This window comes from Manis javanica, chromosome 12 (genome assembly GCF_040802235.1).
Source record: "Manis javanica isolate MJ-LG chromosome 12, MJ_LKY, whole genome shotgun sequence".
NCBI classification, from domain to species: Eukaryota; Metazoa; Chordata; class Mammalia; order Pholidota; family Manidae; genus Manis; species Manis javanica.
The window spans coordinates 6574687-6591327 of record NC_133167.1 but is presented as its reverse complement, the minus strand read 5'-3'; the positions used below and the strand labels follow the sequence as shown (position 1 = coordinate 6591327).

The 16641-nt window shown below is 39.1% G+C and overlaps 1 protein-coding gene across 7 annotated transcripts in view; it reads left to right on the top strand.

Moving 5' to 3' along the window:
* The window catches only part of GIGYF2 (GRB10 interacting GYF protein 2), a 123981-nt gene that overhangs the window by 97715 nt on the left and 9625 nt on the right, over positions 1–16641 (top strand). For 3 of the 7 annotated variants that reach the window (XM_073217976.1, XM_073217974.1, XM_073217975.1), the window contains exons 21-26: positions 90–248; positions 2794–3030; positions 11997–12119; positions 14729–14968; positions 15046–15254; positions 16368–16522. In XM_073217976.1, coding sequence (XP_073074077.1) covers positions 90–248; positions 2794–3030; positions 11997–12119; positions 14729–14968; positions 15046–15254; positions 16368–16522 — 1123 coding nt within the window. The remainder of the gene's footprint in view (positions 1–89; positions 249–2793; positions 3031–11996; positions 12120–14728; positions 14969–15045; positions 15255–16367; positions 16523–16641) is intronic. The other 4 variants (XM_073217977.1, XM_017640817.3, XM_073217978.1 and 1 more) reach the window with 3 other exon arrangements.

Here is a 16641-nt window from a genome sequence, read left to right as displayed (position 1 = left end):
TTACATTCCTACCAGCAGTGTAGGAGGGTTTCTCTTTCTTCACATCCTTGCAGCATTTGTTTCTACACCCTCATCTATTTTGAATTTAGGAAGAGGCTTTGCGACGCCAGAGGGAGCAGGAAATTGCATTGAGGCGACAGCGAGAAGAGGAAGAAAGACAGCAGCAGGAGGAAGCCCTTAGAAGACTGGAGGAAAGGAGAAGAGAAGAGGAAGAACGGCGGAAGCAGGAAGAATTGCTGCGCAAGCAGGTGACCAGATGGTTTGCCCTTCTCATTGCTTCTTTGAAGCTAGGAATTAGTGATTTAGTATTCAGATATTAGCCTCTCTAAAACTTTTTCATGTTGCTAAAAATTACCAAAAGAGACCTAACTGACTCTTACTATTTTTGTAGTAATTGTCCCATGTAATTATAAAAGCTGAACAATAATCTCAAAGAACCAAAACAAACAAAAAACCAAAACACCAAAGAGAAATTTGAAGAATTTCTTAAGAAACCAGTGTGAGATCTGCAGGTTTACACCATTGTGCCTCAGGATGCTTCCCAATTTACTTCTTTAATGTGCACAGTTCAGTGCTGTTTATGTAGTCACAAGGTCTGCAGCAGTCACCACAATCATGCTGTTCTGCCACTACAGGCAGCCAAAACTCCTTGCAATCATTTCATTTTAAAGTTTATAACACAGATTTTCTATTATCAGACTTTATTTTTAGAACAATACTAGATTTTCAGAAAAGTTAGGATGATAATGCACTCTGTCCTACTATCTTAAATCAGTATTGTGCTTTGCCACAGTAAACCAATACTGATGCATCATTATTAACTGAAGTCCGTAGTTTATACATATATACTTATTTTTTCCCCTGATGTCCTTTTTCTGTTTGTGGATCCCATCCAGAGTACTGCATTTAGTTGTCATGTCTTCTTAGCTTATTCTTGGCTGCAGCATTTTCTCAGACTTAACTTTTTTTAGTGACTAACAGTTTTATGGGATACTGGCCAGTGTATTGTAGGGTAACTCTCTGTTGCAATCTGGAGTTTTTCTCATTAGACTGGAGTTATGGGTATTTGGAAAGAATATCATAGAGGCAAAGTACCATTTTCATTACCTTATATCAAGGGGTACATATTATCAACATCATTTATGATGGGTGATGTGACCTTGATCTCCTGGCTGCAGTGCTTGTCAGCTTTCTCCACTGTAAAGTTACTCTTTTCCTGCCTTACCAGCCCCTTTGGCTGGTAGTCACTACATGCAGTCCACACTCAGATGTAGATTTTTTTTGTTAATTAGATTGACTTGAAGTTGGAGATTACCTGCTTTGGCAACCTAAATACTACTTTGAGAAACCTAAATACTACTACAAGTACATAGCTTCAAGGTTAGGCTGTGTTGATTCATTCAACATTTAACATAATTAGTTAATGTACATGTGCCCGTTGTGCTTGTTTCCTGGTGGAGTACAAAACTTAAAACATTTTTTTTTCTGTCCTTAAGAAACTTGAAGAATATGTGGGTGATGATTATACAAGAAAAAAAATGCCATAGTTAGAATACTTTCAGTTGTAAAATGAAAATACTCACCTAGAAGGGGCTGAAACTATAGATACCATTATTGCCTCATGTATCAAGGAGATAAGGCAGTTGCATATGACTTTGGTGATTCAATGATAGCATTAAAGTGCAGGTCCTTTGCATTCTTCTGTTCTACTGTTTCTTGGTGTGTTGACTTCTGAGTTCAGACTTTTTACCTCATGTGTAGTTTTGCATACTATTATATAAGCTACATCCAAAAAGGGAGTGGCCCTTCTCTCATGCTTCTTTCCATTTGGCTTAGAAGAATATCTTTTCTAGAAGCCTCCCAGGGACATTCCTTTGGCCTGAAATGGATGACATGGGTGCCCCTAGTTACAGTGGAAGCTTGAAAAGAAAAATCTGGCATTTTAGACCTCTATTGTGACAGGAGGCTCTGTCTGCAAGGAAGAGGTCTAAAAAGAGTGGCTGTTAGGTAGGTAGAAATAGTTCTCCTACAGGTGGGCTAGGAGCAAATAGAGAAGGACGTGGTATAGTTGGACACAGTGAAAAGGCAGAAGAGGGAGTTGTATCTCCTAAAGGCCAGGAAAGTCCTCACAGTATAGCTGACATCTGCCTTGAGTTCTGGAGAATGAAGGGAAATGCGCTGTCAGTTAAAAAGTGCTGTCAGCATTGCAGATGCATAAACAGACTCCGTGAAGGAAGGTGAGGACGCTCCAGAGGACATATAGGAATGTTTTTGAGGGAGGCAAGCAGAAGGAAAATAAGCCACAGTGTGGGGAAAAATAGCAAAGGGATGGTGAATGGGTTGAGGACAGATGTAGTGAAGGCCTCAAGGGGTGAGATGGTGACTTTGTAAAGTTGCTTTGGTTCTCGAACTGGCTGTGGCTTTCCTGGGAATCAATATCCTTGCAAAGTCCTGGCAGCTCTTTGCACTCAACACCCTGAAAAGCTAGCCGTTACTCAGTGTTGGAGCAGTTCCCAGGAGACGTTCCTGCAGTTAGTGGTGACCTCTTAGAAATTGGCACTTATCACAAATGTTCAAAGTGACATTTCTTTTGTGTAGAAATTAGCAAATAAATTAAAATGTCATAAGCATGCCAGGCCTTTGCAGCTACTATAAATGTTTTTAAAGGAAAACTTACTATTATGTCAGCATAAACAAAATTTATGCTGTCACTTATATTTTTGACAGAAGCCTTCAAAAGTGATTGAGATTTTTTTTTTAGCACAATTAAATTTTCTTTTTCATTCTGGGAAGGAAGAGGAGGCTGCAAAATGGGCCCGGGAAGAAGAAGAAGCCCAACGTCGATTAGAGGAGAACCGGCTGCGGATGGAAGAGGAGGCCGCCAGGCACCGGCTGGAGGAGGAGGAGCGGAAACGCAAGGAGCTGGACCTGCAGCGGCAGAAGGAGTTGCTGCGGCAGCGGCAGCAGCAGCAGGAGGCCCTGCGAAGGCTGCAGCAGCAGCAGCAGCAGCAGCAGCTGGCGCAGATGAAGGTAAAGCTGCACGCAGCCCAGCAGGGTTGGCCGGTGTGGTCGGCTGGTGGGTAGATGCTGCCGTGCCTCTGGCGGCAAGCTGTGCACTTTCAGTTGGTAAGTGTGACTGCTGTGGCCATTTGGTCAACAAAATATAGGTGCATGTGCTTGGCATTAGGCATTTGAACAAGAGAAGAATACCTGCAAGAGGACAGGTAATGAGCGGTGATGCAGGCAGAACCAAGCTGACGTTTGGCCTGTAGATTTAACGTGGCTCAGTAAGCAGAGCTCCTGTTGCGCTGGGACAAGGCAGCTGTGTTCAGTGAGCTTGCAGACTTGAAGCAGGTGGGTAAACGGACCGTCATACAGAACTGGAAACAGCTGACTACTGGGGGGACTTCATTGGAAATTGAATTGAGGTGATAATCAGAATATTTAGGAAGATTCAGGACATTATTTGAAATAAGTACAAAGTGAACACTAGGAAACCAGTAGAGTCAGATGGTGGTAGTGAGCATGAATAGGGAGGCTCAGAGGTGAGAGAATTGGCCTAACATCAATCAGCAGGACTTAGTGACTTTCTGCATTTGAGAGAGAGAGAGAAACTGGGATGGCTCCTGGATAGTAAGCCTTCAGTGATTGGGGAAGCAGTGCAACTATTGGTGAAATTGGGGTAATTGGGAAGGGAGGAGTACATTTATGGAATGGTCTGCATAACTTCACATGGGGTCTGTGGTTATCAATAAGGTTTTGTGTCCCCTATCTTCAGGTTGTTCACAGGATAGATATATAATCAGGAAATGAGAATGCAGCGTGGTGAGTATAGTGAGAGAGGTGGCATTAGGCAGTAGTTCTCTGGGTCTTGATCACATGGGAATTTGTTGCGAATGCAAATTCTCAGGTCCCACACCAGATTTAATAAATTAGAACCTCTTGAAGATGGGACCCAGCAATCTGAACAAACTGTTCAGGGAATTCTGATGCTTTTAAAATGTAAGAACTGCTGTCTACATGGAAAGTTTGGAAAGACTTCCCCCAAAATGATAACTTTGAAATTGAGTCACTAGGGAGGGAAATTTTTAAAAAAGAGAAGTCAAATAGGCAATCTGGAAAATGGAAGGAGATGTTAGGTGAACAGAGGAATGAAGTTAAGAAACACTGTGGTATATTTGGGGGATTTTATAAAGCAGGTACTGTTGCTGGAGAGTAAGGTAAAAGATAAGCATGGGCAGGGCCCATGTCATGTGCCATATATATCCTATCAAAGAATTAGGACTTAAGTGTGTGTAAAACACAGTGGGCCACTGACATGTTTCCAACTAGGAAATAGCGCTGTCATATTCTCAGGAGCAAATAAGTCACTTTGAGAGCTTAATGGAAGATGGACTTGAGCAAAACTAGAGGTTAGCAGAGCAGTTGAGAAGGGGCTGATGGAGTCATCCAAGCAAGGGAGAAGAAGGCTTGATCTAGGCCTAGTGGTGGTGGGGTTAGAAGAAGGAGTTGACAGTGACACTGATTATTGAATGCCTTGCTTTGTGTCAGTCACATACTACTGGCAGCTTTCCATATGTTACATCATTTCATCCGAATGAAACCATATGTTACATCATCACTGAGTTTGGCAACGTGGAGGTCACTGGCAGTTTTGCCAAGAGCTGTCTCATCTAGTGGTGGGGATTAGAGTGCATGTGTCTGTGGCTCCAAGGTGCTGAAAAGGCTGTCAAAAGACCTTAGAGGCCATACATCTCCAGCACATGGTGCCTAATCAGAATGTGGAGGTGATGGAGAAAACAGAAGCACGGAGAACTTCCAGATCTCTAACTTCAGAGTCTGGATGTGTTTTTCTCGTGCATGGTTTTGGCCAATTATCCTCTTGTAAGGACTATAGAGATATTTTATAAAGAAACATTCTAAATGAAGATGGAGAGCTTGAGGTGATTATGAGGGATTGCTAAGGCTCTCATGAGAAAAAACAAGTTATTTAAAAGCAGATTTATTGATAGATAATTCACATACAATTCAGCCAGTTAAAGTATGTAAGTCAGTGGTTTTAGCATGTTTACAGATAGGTGCAGCTATCTCACTATGGCACATACTACAACATTTTCATTACCACTACCACTCCTCTCTCCAGAAAAAAATACCAGCTACCATACTGCACCTGATCCCTTTTTTCCCCCAGCCCAAAGTGACCCTGATCTACTTTATGTCTTTAGAGCATAGCCTATTCTAATGAAATATAAATGAAATTTAATTAGTGGTCTTTTGTGACTGGCCTCTTTTACTTAGCATGTTTGCAGGGTCCCCTCATGCCATACCATGTATCAGAACTGCATTCCTTTTTATGACTGAATAATATCCCATTGTGTGGGTTTGGTTTGCTACTGTTTTGGTGAGGATTTTTGTGTCCATAGTCATAAGAGATATTGGTCGGTAGTGGTTTTTGTTTTTGTTTTTCTAGTGTTGGTGTCAGGATAATATTGGCTTTGAAGAATGAGGTGGGAAATGTTCCCTCCTCTTCTATTTTTATGAAGAAGTGGTGTTTATTCTTTAAATGTTTGGTAGAATTCAGTGGTAAAGCCTGCTGGACCTGTGATTTTCTTTGTGGATAGTGTTTTGATTACCAATTAATTGTCTTTACTTCTTACAGGTCTATTTAGATTGTCTGTTTCTTTGATTAGTTTTGCTTGTTGGTATCTATTAGAATCTTTTTTCATCTAGATTACCTAATTGATTGGCAAGCAGTTGGTCCCAATAATTCCTTTAATTCCTTTTTATTTTTCTAAGATCAACAGTGATGTCCCTTTTTAATTTCTTACATAGTAATTTGAGTCTTCTCTTTTTCTTGGACAGTTGAGCTGAATCAATTTTGTTGATTTTTTTTCAAAGAACTGGCTTCTGTTTCATTGATTTTTCTCTATTTTTTTATGTCTATTTCATTAATACCTTCCTTCCCAAGTTCTTAGTATTTCTTCTGTTTGCTTTTAGTTTGCTCTCTTTTCTAGTATCTTAAGGTAGTAGGTTAGTTTATTGATTTGAGATCCTCCTTCTTTCTCAATATAGGCATTTGCAGTTATAAATTTTCCTCTAACTTATGCTTTAGCTTCTACCCATACATGTTTATTTCTTCTTTGACTCATTGGTTATTTAGGAGTGATTTGTTTAATTTCCACTTATTATGAGTTTCCAAAATTTCTTACTGTTTCTAATTTCATTCCATTGTGATTGGAGAACCTATTTTGTATTTTTTCTAACCTTTTAAGTGAATTATTGAAGTTGGTTTTATGTCTTAGCATAAGTTTTCCTTCTTTACTTCTAGCTTAAAATTTTACCTGAAGTCTGTCCTGGAGAATATTCCATGTTCACTTGAAAAGAATGTATATTCTATTCTTCTTGGGTGGAGTGTTGTATAATTTGTTAGGTCTGCTCTGCTTTTAGTCTTGTTCATGTCTTCTAGTTCCTTATTGATTTTCAACCTAGTTGTTTTGTCCATTATTGAAAGTGAAGTATATTGAAGTATTGAAGTCTTCGAGTATATTGTTGAATTGTCTCGATCTCCTTTCATTTCTGTCATTTCATGCTTCATATATTTTAGTACTCTGTTGTTAGGTGCATATGTGTTTTTAATTCTATCTTCCTACTGGATTGACCCTGTTATCATCATAAAACACCACTCTTTATCTCCAGTAGCATTTTTTTTGTTTAAAGTATATTTTGTCTGATAATAGTATAATAACTCCAGCTTTCTTGTTGTTGCCAGTTGCCTGATAAATCATTTTCTGTCCTTTATTTATACCTTTGAATATAAAGTGTGTCTCTCTTAGTATAGTTGGATCTTATTTTTTATCCAGGCTGATAATCTCTGCCTTTTGATTGGATTATTTAATCCATTCACATTTAATATTCTTGACATAGTTGGATTTCTGTCTGCCATTTTATTTTTGTTTCTGTCTCTTTTGTTCCTTCATTTCTTCTTTTCTGCTTATTTTTTTCACATTAATATTTTCTAATGTAGCATTTTAATTTCCTTAATGATTTCATTATTGTATTTTTTGAGTTATTTCCTTAGTGGTTGCTCTAGGGTGTACTGCAAACACCTTAATGTTCTAGAATCAACTTCAGATTTATTCTAACTTAATTTCAATTTGACTTTCAATATTGAATATTTCAGTATTACTTTCTTGTAGCTCTATTACTTTTTTCCCTTTTATATAAAGTATTTTTTGTTATAATATCACATCTATAAATGTTACACAGTGATGTTATATTACTTTATACACCTTTATCTCATAAAGAAGATGAAGAAGGAGAGCAAGTATGTATGTATAGCTTTTCTTATATAACTTTATTTCTCTTTTATTCTTTTCTTCATTTGTACTTGTGGATTCAAGTTACCATGTGGAGTCATTTACTTAGCCCAGTACAATTTTGTTTCCATTTACCTCCTTTGTGCTGTTTTTGGCAAACATGTTAGATTTCTATGTGTTACAGGCCCCATGTTACATATATATTATTTTGCACAGTTGCCTTTAAATCAAGAGAAGGAAGAAATATGCAGGTATTATTGTATTTTATAAGTATGTAATTCCTTTTATTAGTGCTTTTTTAAAATGTGGATTCAAATTACTTTGTAGGATTATTTGTTTTCAAGCCTAAAGAACTTCCTTTAATATTTTTTGTGAGTTTCTAAGCAATGAATTATCTGCATTTATCTGGGAATTTTACCTTATTTTACCTTTATTGGATATCGACTTCTTAGTTGACTATTTTAGTACTTTAAGGACTTTGAATATCTTATCCTATTGTCTTCTGGCCTCATTGTTTTTGAAGATAAATAAACTATTGATTTTTAATTAGATTCCCTTTTAAGAGTGATGATTTTTCTTCTTACTGCTTTCAAGATTTTTTTCCTTGTTCTGGGCTTTAAGTGGTTTTTTTTTGTTGTTTTTTTTTCCATGATAATGTCTGTAAATCTGTTCATTGTACTTGTTTTTTGTTAAGCTTTCTGGACATGTTGATTAATGCTTTTCAATAAATTTGAGAATATTTCAGCCATGATTATCTTTGTGTATTTCTTCTCCTCTCTCTCTCTCCTCTACTTCTGATACTTCATTGTGCATATATTGGTGAATTCAGTGGTGTCTTACATTTTTCTAAGGCTTATTACTTCATTTTTTTTCCTTCTTTTTTTCCCTGTTCTTTGGGTTGTGTAGTCTCTTTTGATCTACCTTCAAGTTCACAAATACTTTCTTTTGCCAGGTCAGGTATACTTTTGAGCTCCTTTAGTGATTTTTCATTTTAGTTATTGTGCTTTCAGACTCCAGAATGTACTCATTCTTTTTGGTCTATAAAAATAATCTCTCTTTATTGGTAATCTTAATGTGATGTGACATTGTCATTATACCTTCCTTTACAGCTTCAATCATATTTTCCTTTAGTTCTCTGCACATATTTATAAGACTGTTTAACCTGACATCTGGTCACCCTCACAGTTTGTTCCTTTTTCCTGTATATAGGTCTTTTTTTTTTTTTTCTTGTTTCTTTACATGCCTCATCTTGTTTTGCTGGAAACTGAACTTTTTTGATAATTTTGTAGCAGCTCTGGATACTGGTTGTCCCGTGCCTGCCGTGCTCATGTTTATTATTATTTGTTGTGTGACTGGATGGATTAATTTAGTGAAGTTCATCTCCCGGCAGTGTGGAGACTGCTGCTGCTCCTCCTGGGGCACAGTATTGGGTATGCCCGCAGTCACTCTGGGGTGACAGTGGTTTGTCTTTTTTTCACATACAGCTGAGCTCCACTAATTGCTAGCTGGATTGCTCTTTTGTTCTCAAAAGTGCCCTGGGGTATAAACTGCTTTCCCTACTGATCAAATTCAGGCTGCTCTGAAGAGATACCTCCTGAGGTCTGTACTTGAAATTTGTTCTGATTTCCAGAGAACTTCTTTCAGTTCTTTCTTTGGTTTTCTGAGACAAAGTAGTGACCTATGGTTTAGCCTCTATCCAATGAAAACTTATCTCCCAACTGCCTTTTACCCCAAACTCTACAGTCTTTGAAAGTGTCCTTAGGCTTGAACTCTTCCTCTACATTCTGTTACAAGTGAAGTCAGGTAGGTCCTTTGGGAAGAGGTCTGGAGCTCTCCATAGTCCAGTCTGTTAGCCATAGGGAAAGTTCTCTGAGTTACAGCTTTCAATCTGGGAACAGTGGTGTGCTTTGCTCTGAATGACTCCGTGCTTTAGGAGTTGAGCCTTTGGGGGTAGGACAGTAGCAGCCAGGGCCCTAGTAGTCTTCAGTAGTGGTATGCTCAAGGTAGTTTCATCCCACAAGCTGGTGCTAGTCATAAGAAGGAAGCCCCCACCTCTCAGCTCTACTTGTCTGTAACTTAGCCTTTGCAACAGGTAACTGGAGCCAAGATGAGAAATGCTGACGTTTATGCTTTCTGGAAGCCAGCCCACCAACTCTCAGCTGCGAAGGAGAGGGAGGCCTGTATTCTCTATTCTCTTTCTGCTGGTTGAGGTAGGAGTTGGGAGAGAGTAGGCCTTGGGGCGAGTACCACAGACTGTTCTTACCAAGTTTTAGCAGATTTTCTTGAAGAATTGTTTTTTCAGTTGCATTTCCAGAGGTCTTAAAATTTTTTTTTCATAATTTTTACCAGTTTTGCTAGGGAGTGGGTCCACAGAGCAATTTGTGCTGTCACACTGGAAGTGGAACCCAATCATTTTTTGAAATAAAAAATAGCATTCAAAAGTAAGATAGCAGTGACAGGGAAGGAAAAAAAGAGTTTTTTATATCAGTGAAAGTGATTAGGCATTCAGGGGTCACAGACTGTGCTAGATTCCCTACTGTTTGCTTCTGACTTGGAAGATATTTGTTCCAGAAAGCATGACTGATTAACTGCAGTTCTCTGAGTAGATAGTACAGAATGTTGGTTGAACTGGAAAATGTCCTGAGGTGGTGTTGAAAGTGAGATGTTACTTTCTTTGACAAATAAGACTTTAGGAAAATGATACTCTCTGCATACATTTGTCCATCATGTAAAGAAGACTTAGATTTGTTCTGCATTACTCCAGGGGGCAGACCCATGAATCGTAAGTCTAAAGTACAATGAAGTATATTTTGGCACAGAAATGGGGAGGATCTCAGAGGTTCCTGAAGAGAATAGGCCATTTTCACGAGGCTGTAGGTCTCGTCCTGGGGCTGGCCAAGGTTCTGCTGAAGAGGACTGAGGATTGGTTCTTGGGTACCGTGGAGTGCATATCCATTGGGATTTTGGACATCAGTGGTTACTGGCTGAACATCTGCCTCAGAATGACAAAGATTTGCAAATTCTCTGGCCTCATCATTGAATCTTCTGATTCATCAAGTGTGGTACCAGGGCATGTACATTTATTTTTACAGGTCCTCCTGGGTGATGCTGCCTAGGTTGAAGGTCTACTGCCTTATTTGGTCCTGATAGCACCTTCCAACTGTGTCATTTCCTATGGAGAAAAAGAGTTTGGTTGTGCTCAACTTTGTCTACCTTACCCTCCCTCTTTCTCTCTTAGCTTCCCTCTGCATCCCTTGCCCATTCCATCAGAGGTGCATTTTGAGAGAAATGACTGTACTACCTATTATGTTGGCTGGAAAATGTTAAGGATCGATTATATGTATATGTGTGTATATATATATATATATATACCCTTATTCCATCAGTTCCAATTTTTAGAGACTTCTATAGAGCCATTCTTCTTTGAGATTTTGGGGCATTTTGTTTATTTTGATACATGCTCATGTATTATTTTTAACTAAACACATTTCAGGTTTGCTTTTTATTGTTTTTGTTTATTGGTTTTTAAAAGATACAGTGTGTCTTAAAATTAGAGTGTATCTTCTAAACTATGTTTTCTACCTTTATCTTGCATCTACCTACCACTTTAGCATTTTATTAAAAATAATAATAATAATAACAATAATAATAAGGGAGAAATGTGGGATTCACATACAAATCAAGTATAAAAATCAAATGAATAGTCATAATTGACCTGATTGTTTATAGTTCATGATGCTTGATCAAAACCAAAAGTTTCTGTGATGATTGCCCTTGCACTGTTCACCATGTAAAAACTTATTTACTATGTAAGAACTTGTTCACCATGTAAAAACTTGTTCGTTATGCTTCAGAAGATTGGAGACTGTTGAGAATTAGGCTTGGGGTTGATTAATGATTGTACATTGAGTCCCCTATACAGAATTTTATTGTTGTTAACAGCCATATGATCAATAAATATGAGAGATGACCTCTCAAAAAAAAAATTAGAGTGTATCTTTTTCTGGCCTAGAAGACCAGGGATTCCCTTAGAATAATCAGGCTTTTGAAAACATTAAAGTAGTCAGAATCCAGATATTTACACTTAATTTTAGTCAGTAATTTTAAGGGATAGGAAAAAATAGAATTACTGATAAACAGCTTCATGTTTATGACTAGAAGTGATAGCCTGGGTAACAGTAACTCCCTTTCATAAAAGACTTACAGGTGTGTCTGGTATCTTCCATTAGGTGCCCACCCCCCTTTCCCTTTAGAAACTGTCCTTAGCCCTTTCACTGGGAAGTAGCATGTCATGTCCTTTATTGCGTCTTTAGGTTAAAAATTGACTGATTCTTTGGTTTACTCTTGTCTCTCTCTGTGTATTGCTGTGTATGTATGTTAATGCCAGATGTAACAAATTTGTAATCCCAAAATGGTAGATCAAATAAAAGTATATTGCATGTATTTTTAAATGTTTAAAAATAATCTTAGGTTTGGAGTAGTGAGAAAAACATTAAGTAAAAGAAGCTGACTGACGAGCAAACAGTATGTAAAGAATTGCGGAAGGAGGGCTGAGTTAGATGTTGTGAGTGGAGGTGGAGGAAACATGAACATCTGGCTCCACATATAATGCATCAGTGCCTCCTTGTCTCTGTGTACATTTCCTCATCAACTCCTCTGCTTCATTTTTTTTTTTGTTAGCTTCCCTCTTCTTCAACGTGGGGCCAGCAGTCCAGTACAACGGCATGTCAGTCCCAGGCAACACTGTCATTGGCTGAAATCCAGAAACTTGAAGAGGAACGGGAACGGCAGCTTCGAGAAGAGGTAAGTTTTAAAAGTCAAGCTAGTCTAGTCAAACCGTGTTCCAGAATAGCTAGTGTGCATTATGGGTTAATGGTTAGTAAGGATAGTTATTATTGTCAAAACTGCTGTTTGAATTCGATGTTCATTATTAAACTCTTTAGCCTGTAATTTGGTCACTCTAGCAAATATGAAGGGATCTGATAGGAATAACAATAAGATTGGGTAACATAAATATTCATTTACCTTAAATATTAAGAGAATAGCTCATAAATAAAAGAACTTGGGTTTTTTAGAATTGTGAGTTTTATGGAGATACCTTTCTGTAAATTTGATTTTTATGATACAGAATCATTTTCCTCTAAGGGTATTGAGTCTTCTGACTAGCCTAGAAAAACTTTGAATGTCATAGAAATTAAAAGTCTCTGCTTGTAAGTCTATATCCTGTAGTTTGTCATTAGGTTAGGAAGGATATGAAAGAGTGAAATAAGGCGGGTAGGGAGAGGAAGAATAGAGTTCTTGACAGAAGAGAAAATGAGTAGGTTAAAGTGGTTTGGTTCAGCATGCCATTCAGTGCCACATTCATTCATTCACTGATTCATTCATCCATCATACACCTGCTAAGTACTACTCAGTTGGGTTATAGTCTGGGCATATAGCTGAGTCTAAGCAAAATTCTCTTACTTTCATAAAGTTTACGTTCTAGTTGAGAGGAAATGGACAACAAAAATTGGTGGTGGTAGTAGTTGATTGTCTAGTTCTAGGTTATGCAGTCTGGGAAGGCCTCTTTGAAAAGGTGGCATGAGGTAGCCAGAGACTTGAAGAAGGTGCTTCGTGTGAATGCAGTTTGAGGCAGAGCAGTCAATTTGTTCGAGAATGACAGTTGTCATTTTTAGATCTGGGTGGTATGGTTCACTGAAAGCCATGGGTACACCAAGAGAAGTGGAGTTGTCTATACATATTCACCACGTTGTATTCTTGACCTCATCCAAAAGGTTGAAATATTTCTTTTCTTTAAAAATGATTTCCCATACTCTTAAAAAAAGTGAATTTTCCCTGAAATCATTGCTCTTTGTAAAAACTCATGAAAAAGTTGGTGTAGAGCAAGTCCATCTTCTATCAAGGCTAGAAATTGTTCCATTAATTTTGGTCTGTGCTAAATAAAAAAATATAATGGTTTGCATCAGTGTTGGAGTCACAGGTCTTGTCTTGCTCATCTTTTTGTCTCTCAGAAGCTAATGGTTGCCTCACTTGTATTTTCATTTGTTTAATTTCCTTTGAACCATTAGGTCTTCCTGCACTCTTCAAAAGGTATAAAATGCCACTCTATAGGTGTTTCTTACATAGGGGAAGTCGATGATAATTTTATTTCATTCCTTCCCTGGAGGTATCCTTTCCAAAACCCCCTACCCTGTTCAAATCTGGATGCTTTTGTTCTGTTTTTTCTTAAATTCTTGTAATTTGCATAGTAATTTGATAATTGCCCTCCTGGACTGATTCTGAATTCTTACGTATTCTATGTTTTCCCTAATCTTTCTGTCTCTTTTGATGGGGGTATTTCCTCAGTCTTGTTTTCCAGGTCTTCTATTGAGCTTTTCATTCATGTATGCTATCTTACTTTAAATTACTCGAGTCCTTATTTTGTTCTCTTTATATAGCCTCTTATTCTTGTTTCATTGAATACACCATCTTATCTAAGAATATTACTTACTGACAGCTTTTTTTAAAAGCTCAATCCTATTTTCCCTGCCTTATTTCTGTTTTCCACTGAATTTTTTTTGTTTGTTTGTTTGTTTGCTTGTTTAATTTTATCTTTGGCTTTCATCTTAGAGGCTTAGATCAAATGTTTGATCTTGGCCTATTTGTTTATGTTTAGGAATAAGGCACTAAAAAGCTGATCGGAGGTTCTGGTATATATAAAATCTTGGTGGGCCCTGCTTTAATTCTCTGGCTGGGCTGTTCTGCTGTGGGAGTCCCCCATCTGTTGGTATCTACAGGTGTATTCTCTTGGGCTAGCTTAGTTTCCCCTCAGAATAATGTGCCAGTCTAACTCAGCCTCTCTAAAGAGGAAAGTTTTAAGTTTTCTGCTGGGGAGAGAAAGAGAGAGTTGCTCAACTACATCAGGTTTGCAGGGGCAGCCTGGGTTCTTGCTGCTGTTTTTTAGACTTCAGCCAGTCTTCCTCTGTGGGAGATACCACACCTCTAGTTCCTGACATTTCTGTATTAGTTGGCCTGCTTCAGCTTCCTGGGCTTACTACATTGACTATCATTATTTGGCTGCTTTCCAGGTTTTAAAATTTATTCTTTTCTCTTTGTTCTTATGGGTTTATGCTTTATTAGAATACCTTTTTTGATGTTACTTTGATAGGGCTTTAGGAAGTAAACATACATATTTCATTTCTTTGCTTACCCAAGAGCCCTACTTCATTTTTAAAAAGAAATTCTGCATCTGATCTTCTTATTCTCCTCTTAGGATCTCTGGCACTTTACATCTTTATTTGCAGCAAAGGAGTTAACCTCGTGGAGTGTTTAATTTTTATAGCTACTGTGTGCGTGCATCCATTTAGCGTCCCGGGCCCTTGTGACTGTGACTTTAAGCCCGGGCTCTGAGCCGGCTCCCATTTGTACAACAGCAGAGGCGCCAGCAGAGGGAGCTGATGAAGGCGCTCCAGCAGCAGCAGCAGCAGCAGCAGCAGCAGCAGCAGCAACAGCAGCAGAAGCTGGCGGGTTGGGGCAATGTGGGCAAGCCGGCCGGCTCGGCCAAGTCCCTCCTGGAGATCCAGCAGGAGGAGGCTCGGCAGATGCAACAGCAGCAGCAGCAGCAACAGCAGCAGCAGCAGCAGCAGCAGGCGAGCAGGGGCCGGACGCCTACGGTGGGTGCCCCCACCCCTGGCCGCGTGCCCCCGCCCACAGGCCCCGCCTTACGGTGGGGCCCTGTCTGTCTCCCCAGCAGCACTCCGGCCTGCATGCCGGCATTGGGAACTCCGTCTGGGGCTCCGTAAGCACTGGCCCCCCAAGCCAGTGGGCTTCCGACTTGGTCAGCAGCATCTGGAGCAGTGCCGATGCGAAAAACTCCAACGTGGGGTTCTGGGATGATGCGGCGAAGGAGGTGGGGCCTCGGAACTCGGCCAGCAAGAACAAGAGCAACGCCAGTCTCAGGTAGGGCTCCAGATGGTCAGAGCTGTGCCGCTCGGGCCGGGCAGGCAGGTGGGGAGTGGGGTGCTGGGCGAGCAAGGAAAGGCAGTCACTCAGTTTTTACTTGTTTCCGTCTGTGACCAAGGTGTAGTTCACGAAACACGTCGGTATCATCACTGTGGACTCCTGCTGGGCGCAGTAGTTCCTGGTAGCCACTTAATAAATAACAGGAATGATACATTTTTGTTGTTGAACATTTCTTCAAAGTATTCTCTAGGTCTTAGCATTTTTTCTAAATTTATATTTTTAAGCCACTTATTCTATAATGAGATTATAAAAACTTGTCTAATGACTTTAAACCTACTTATTTTTATGATAATTTAATTCACCTTCATCTTTCTTTCCTCAGTATATAGTGGTGTTGAATGAGCATGGATTTTATAGTGTTACATACATGAACTCAAATCCCAGCACTACCAACTTAATAGTTGTGTGACCTTGGCAAGTGGGAACCTCTTCGAGCCTCAGTTCCCTCATCTGTGAAATGAAGATAATAATAACAGCTTCATGGGTGTAGTTGTAAAGATTAAATAAGTACAAGTGAAATAGTTAATAAAGTGCCTGGCACATAGTAACTACTTAATAAATGGTAGTGTTGTCAGATTGTTCCTTCTCATTTGAGGGCCTGATATATTATGAACAGGACACTAAATAACTCAGTTTATTGGGCATCTTTGCCAGGCACTATGCTCTAGGTCTTTGCATACAGTGTCTGTATTCCTTGTGGTAACCCAAAGAAATGTTACTGCCATTTTACAGATGAGGAAACTGAGGCTTAGCAAAATTTAAAAAGTTACCAAAGGACACACAAGAATTTAAACATCTCTCTGAAAAGAAGCCCTATATTCACAACTGGAATATATTAGCTGAGACTAGGTTTTAAGGGGACATTGAGTAACTCCCCACCCCCCATCCAAATACTTCAAGTTGTGTTTTGTTTTCTTTTCATTTTTGGAACCAAGCATTGGAGTACTGGACAGCCTCCAGTGTTGCTGAGACATTATCTATTTATGGTGTTGTGGTATAATCATAGTAACAGTTCCGGGAATATAATATCGCGCTGTTGTTTTGCTTTAGTAAATCTGTAGGTGTGTCTAACCGGCAGAATAAGAAAGTAGAAGAAGAAGAAAAGTTGCTGAAGCTCTTTCAGGGAGTAAATAAAGCCCAAGATGGATTTACCCAATGGTGTGAACAGATGCTTCATGCCCTTAATACGGCAAATAACTTGGATGGTAAGAATTGGGGAGGGAAACTCAGCATGTGGAATGGCAGAGTAGGGTCCACAAAGAGGATGGCCAATTAGAGTAATGGGCTAAACTCAGGAAGTGAAGTCTAGTGGAGGGCAAGTCCT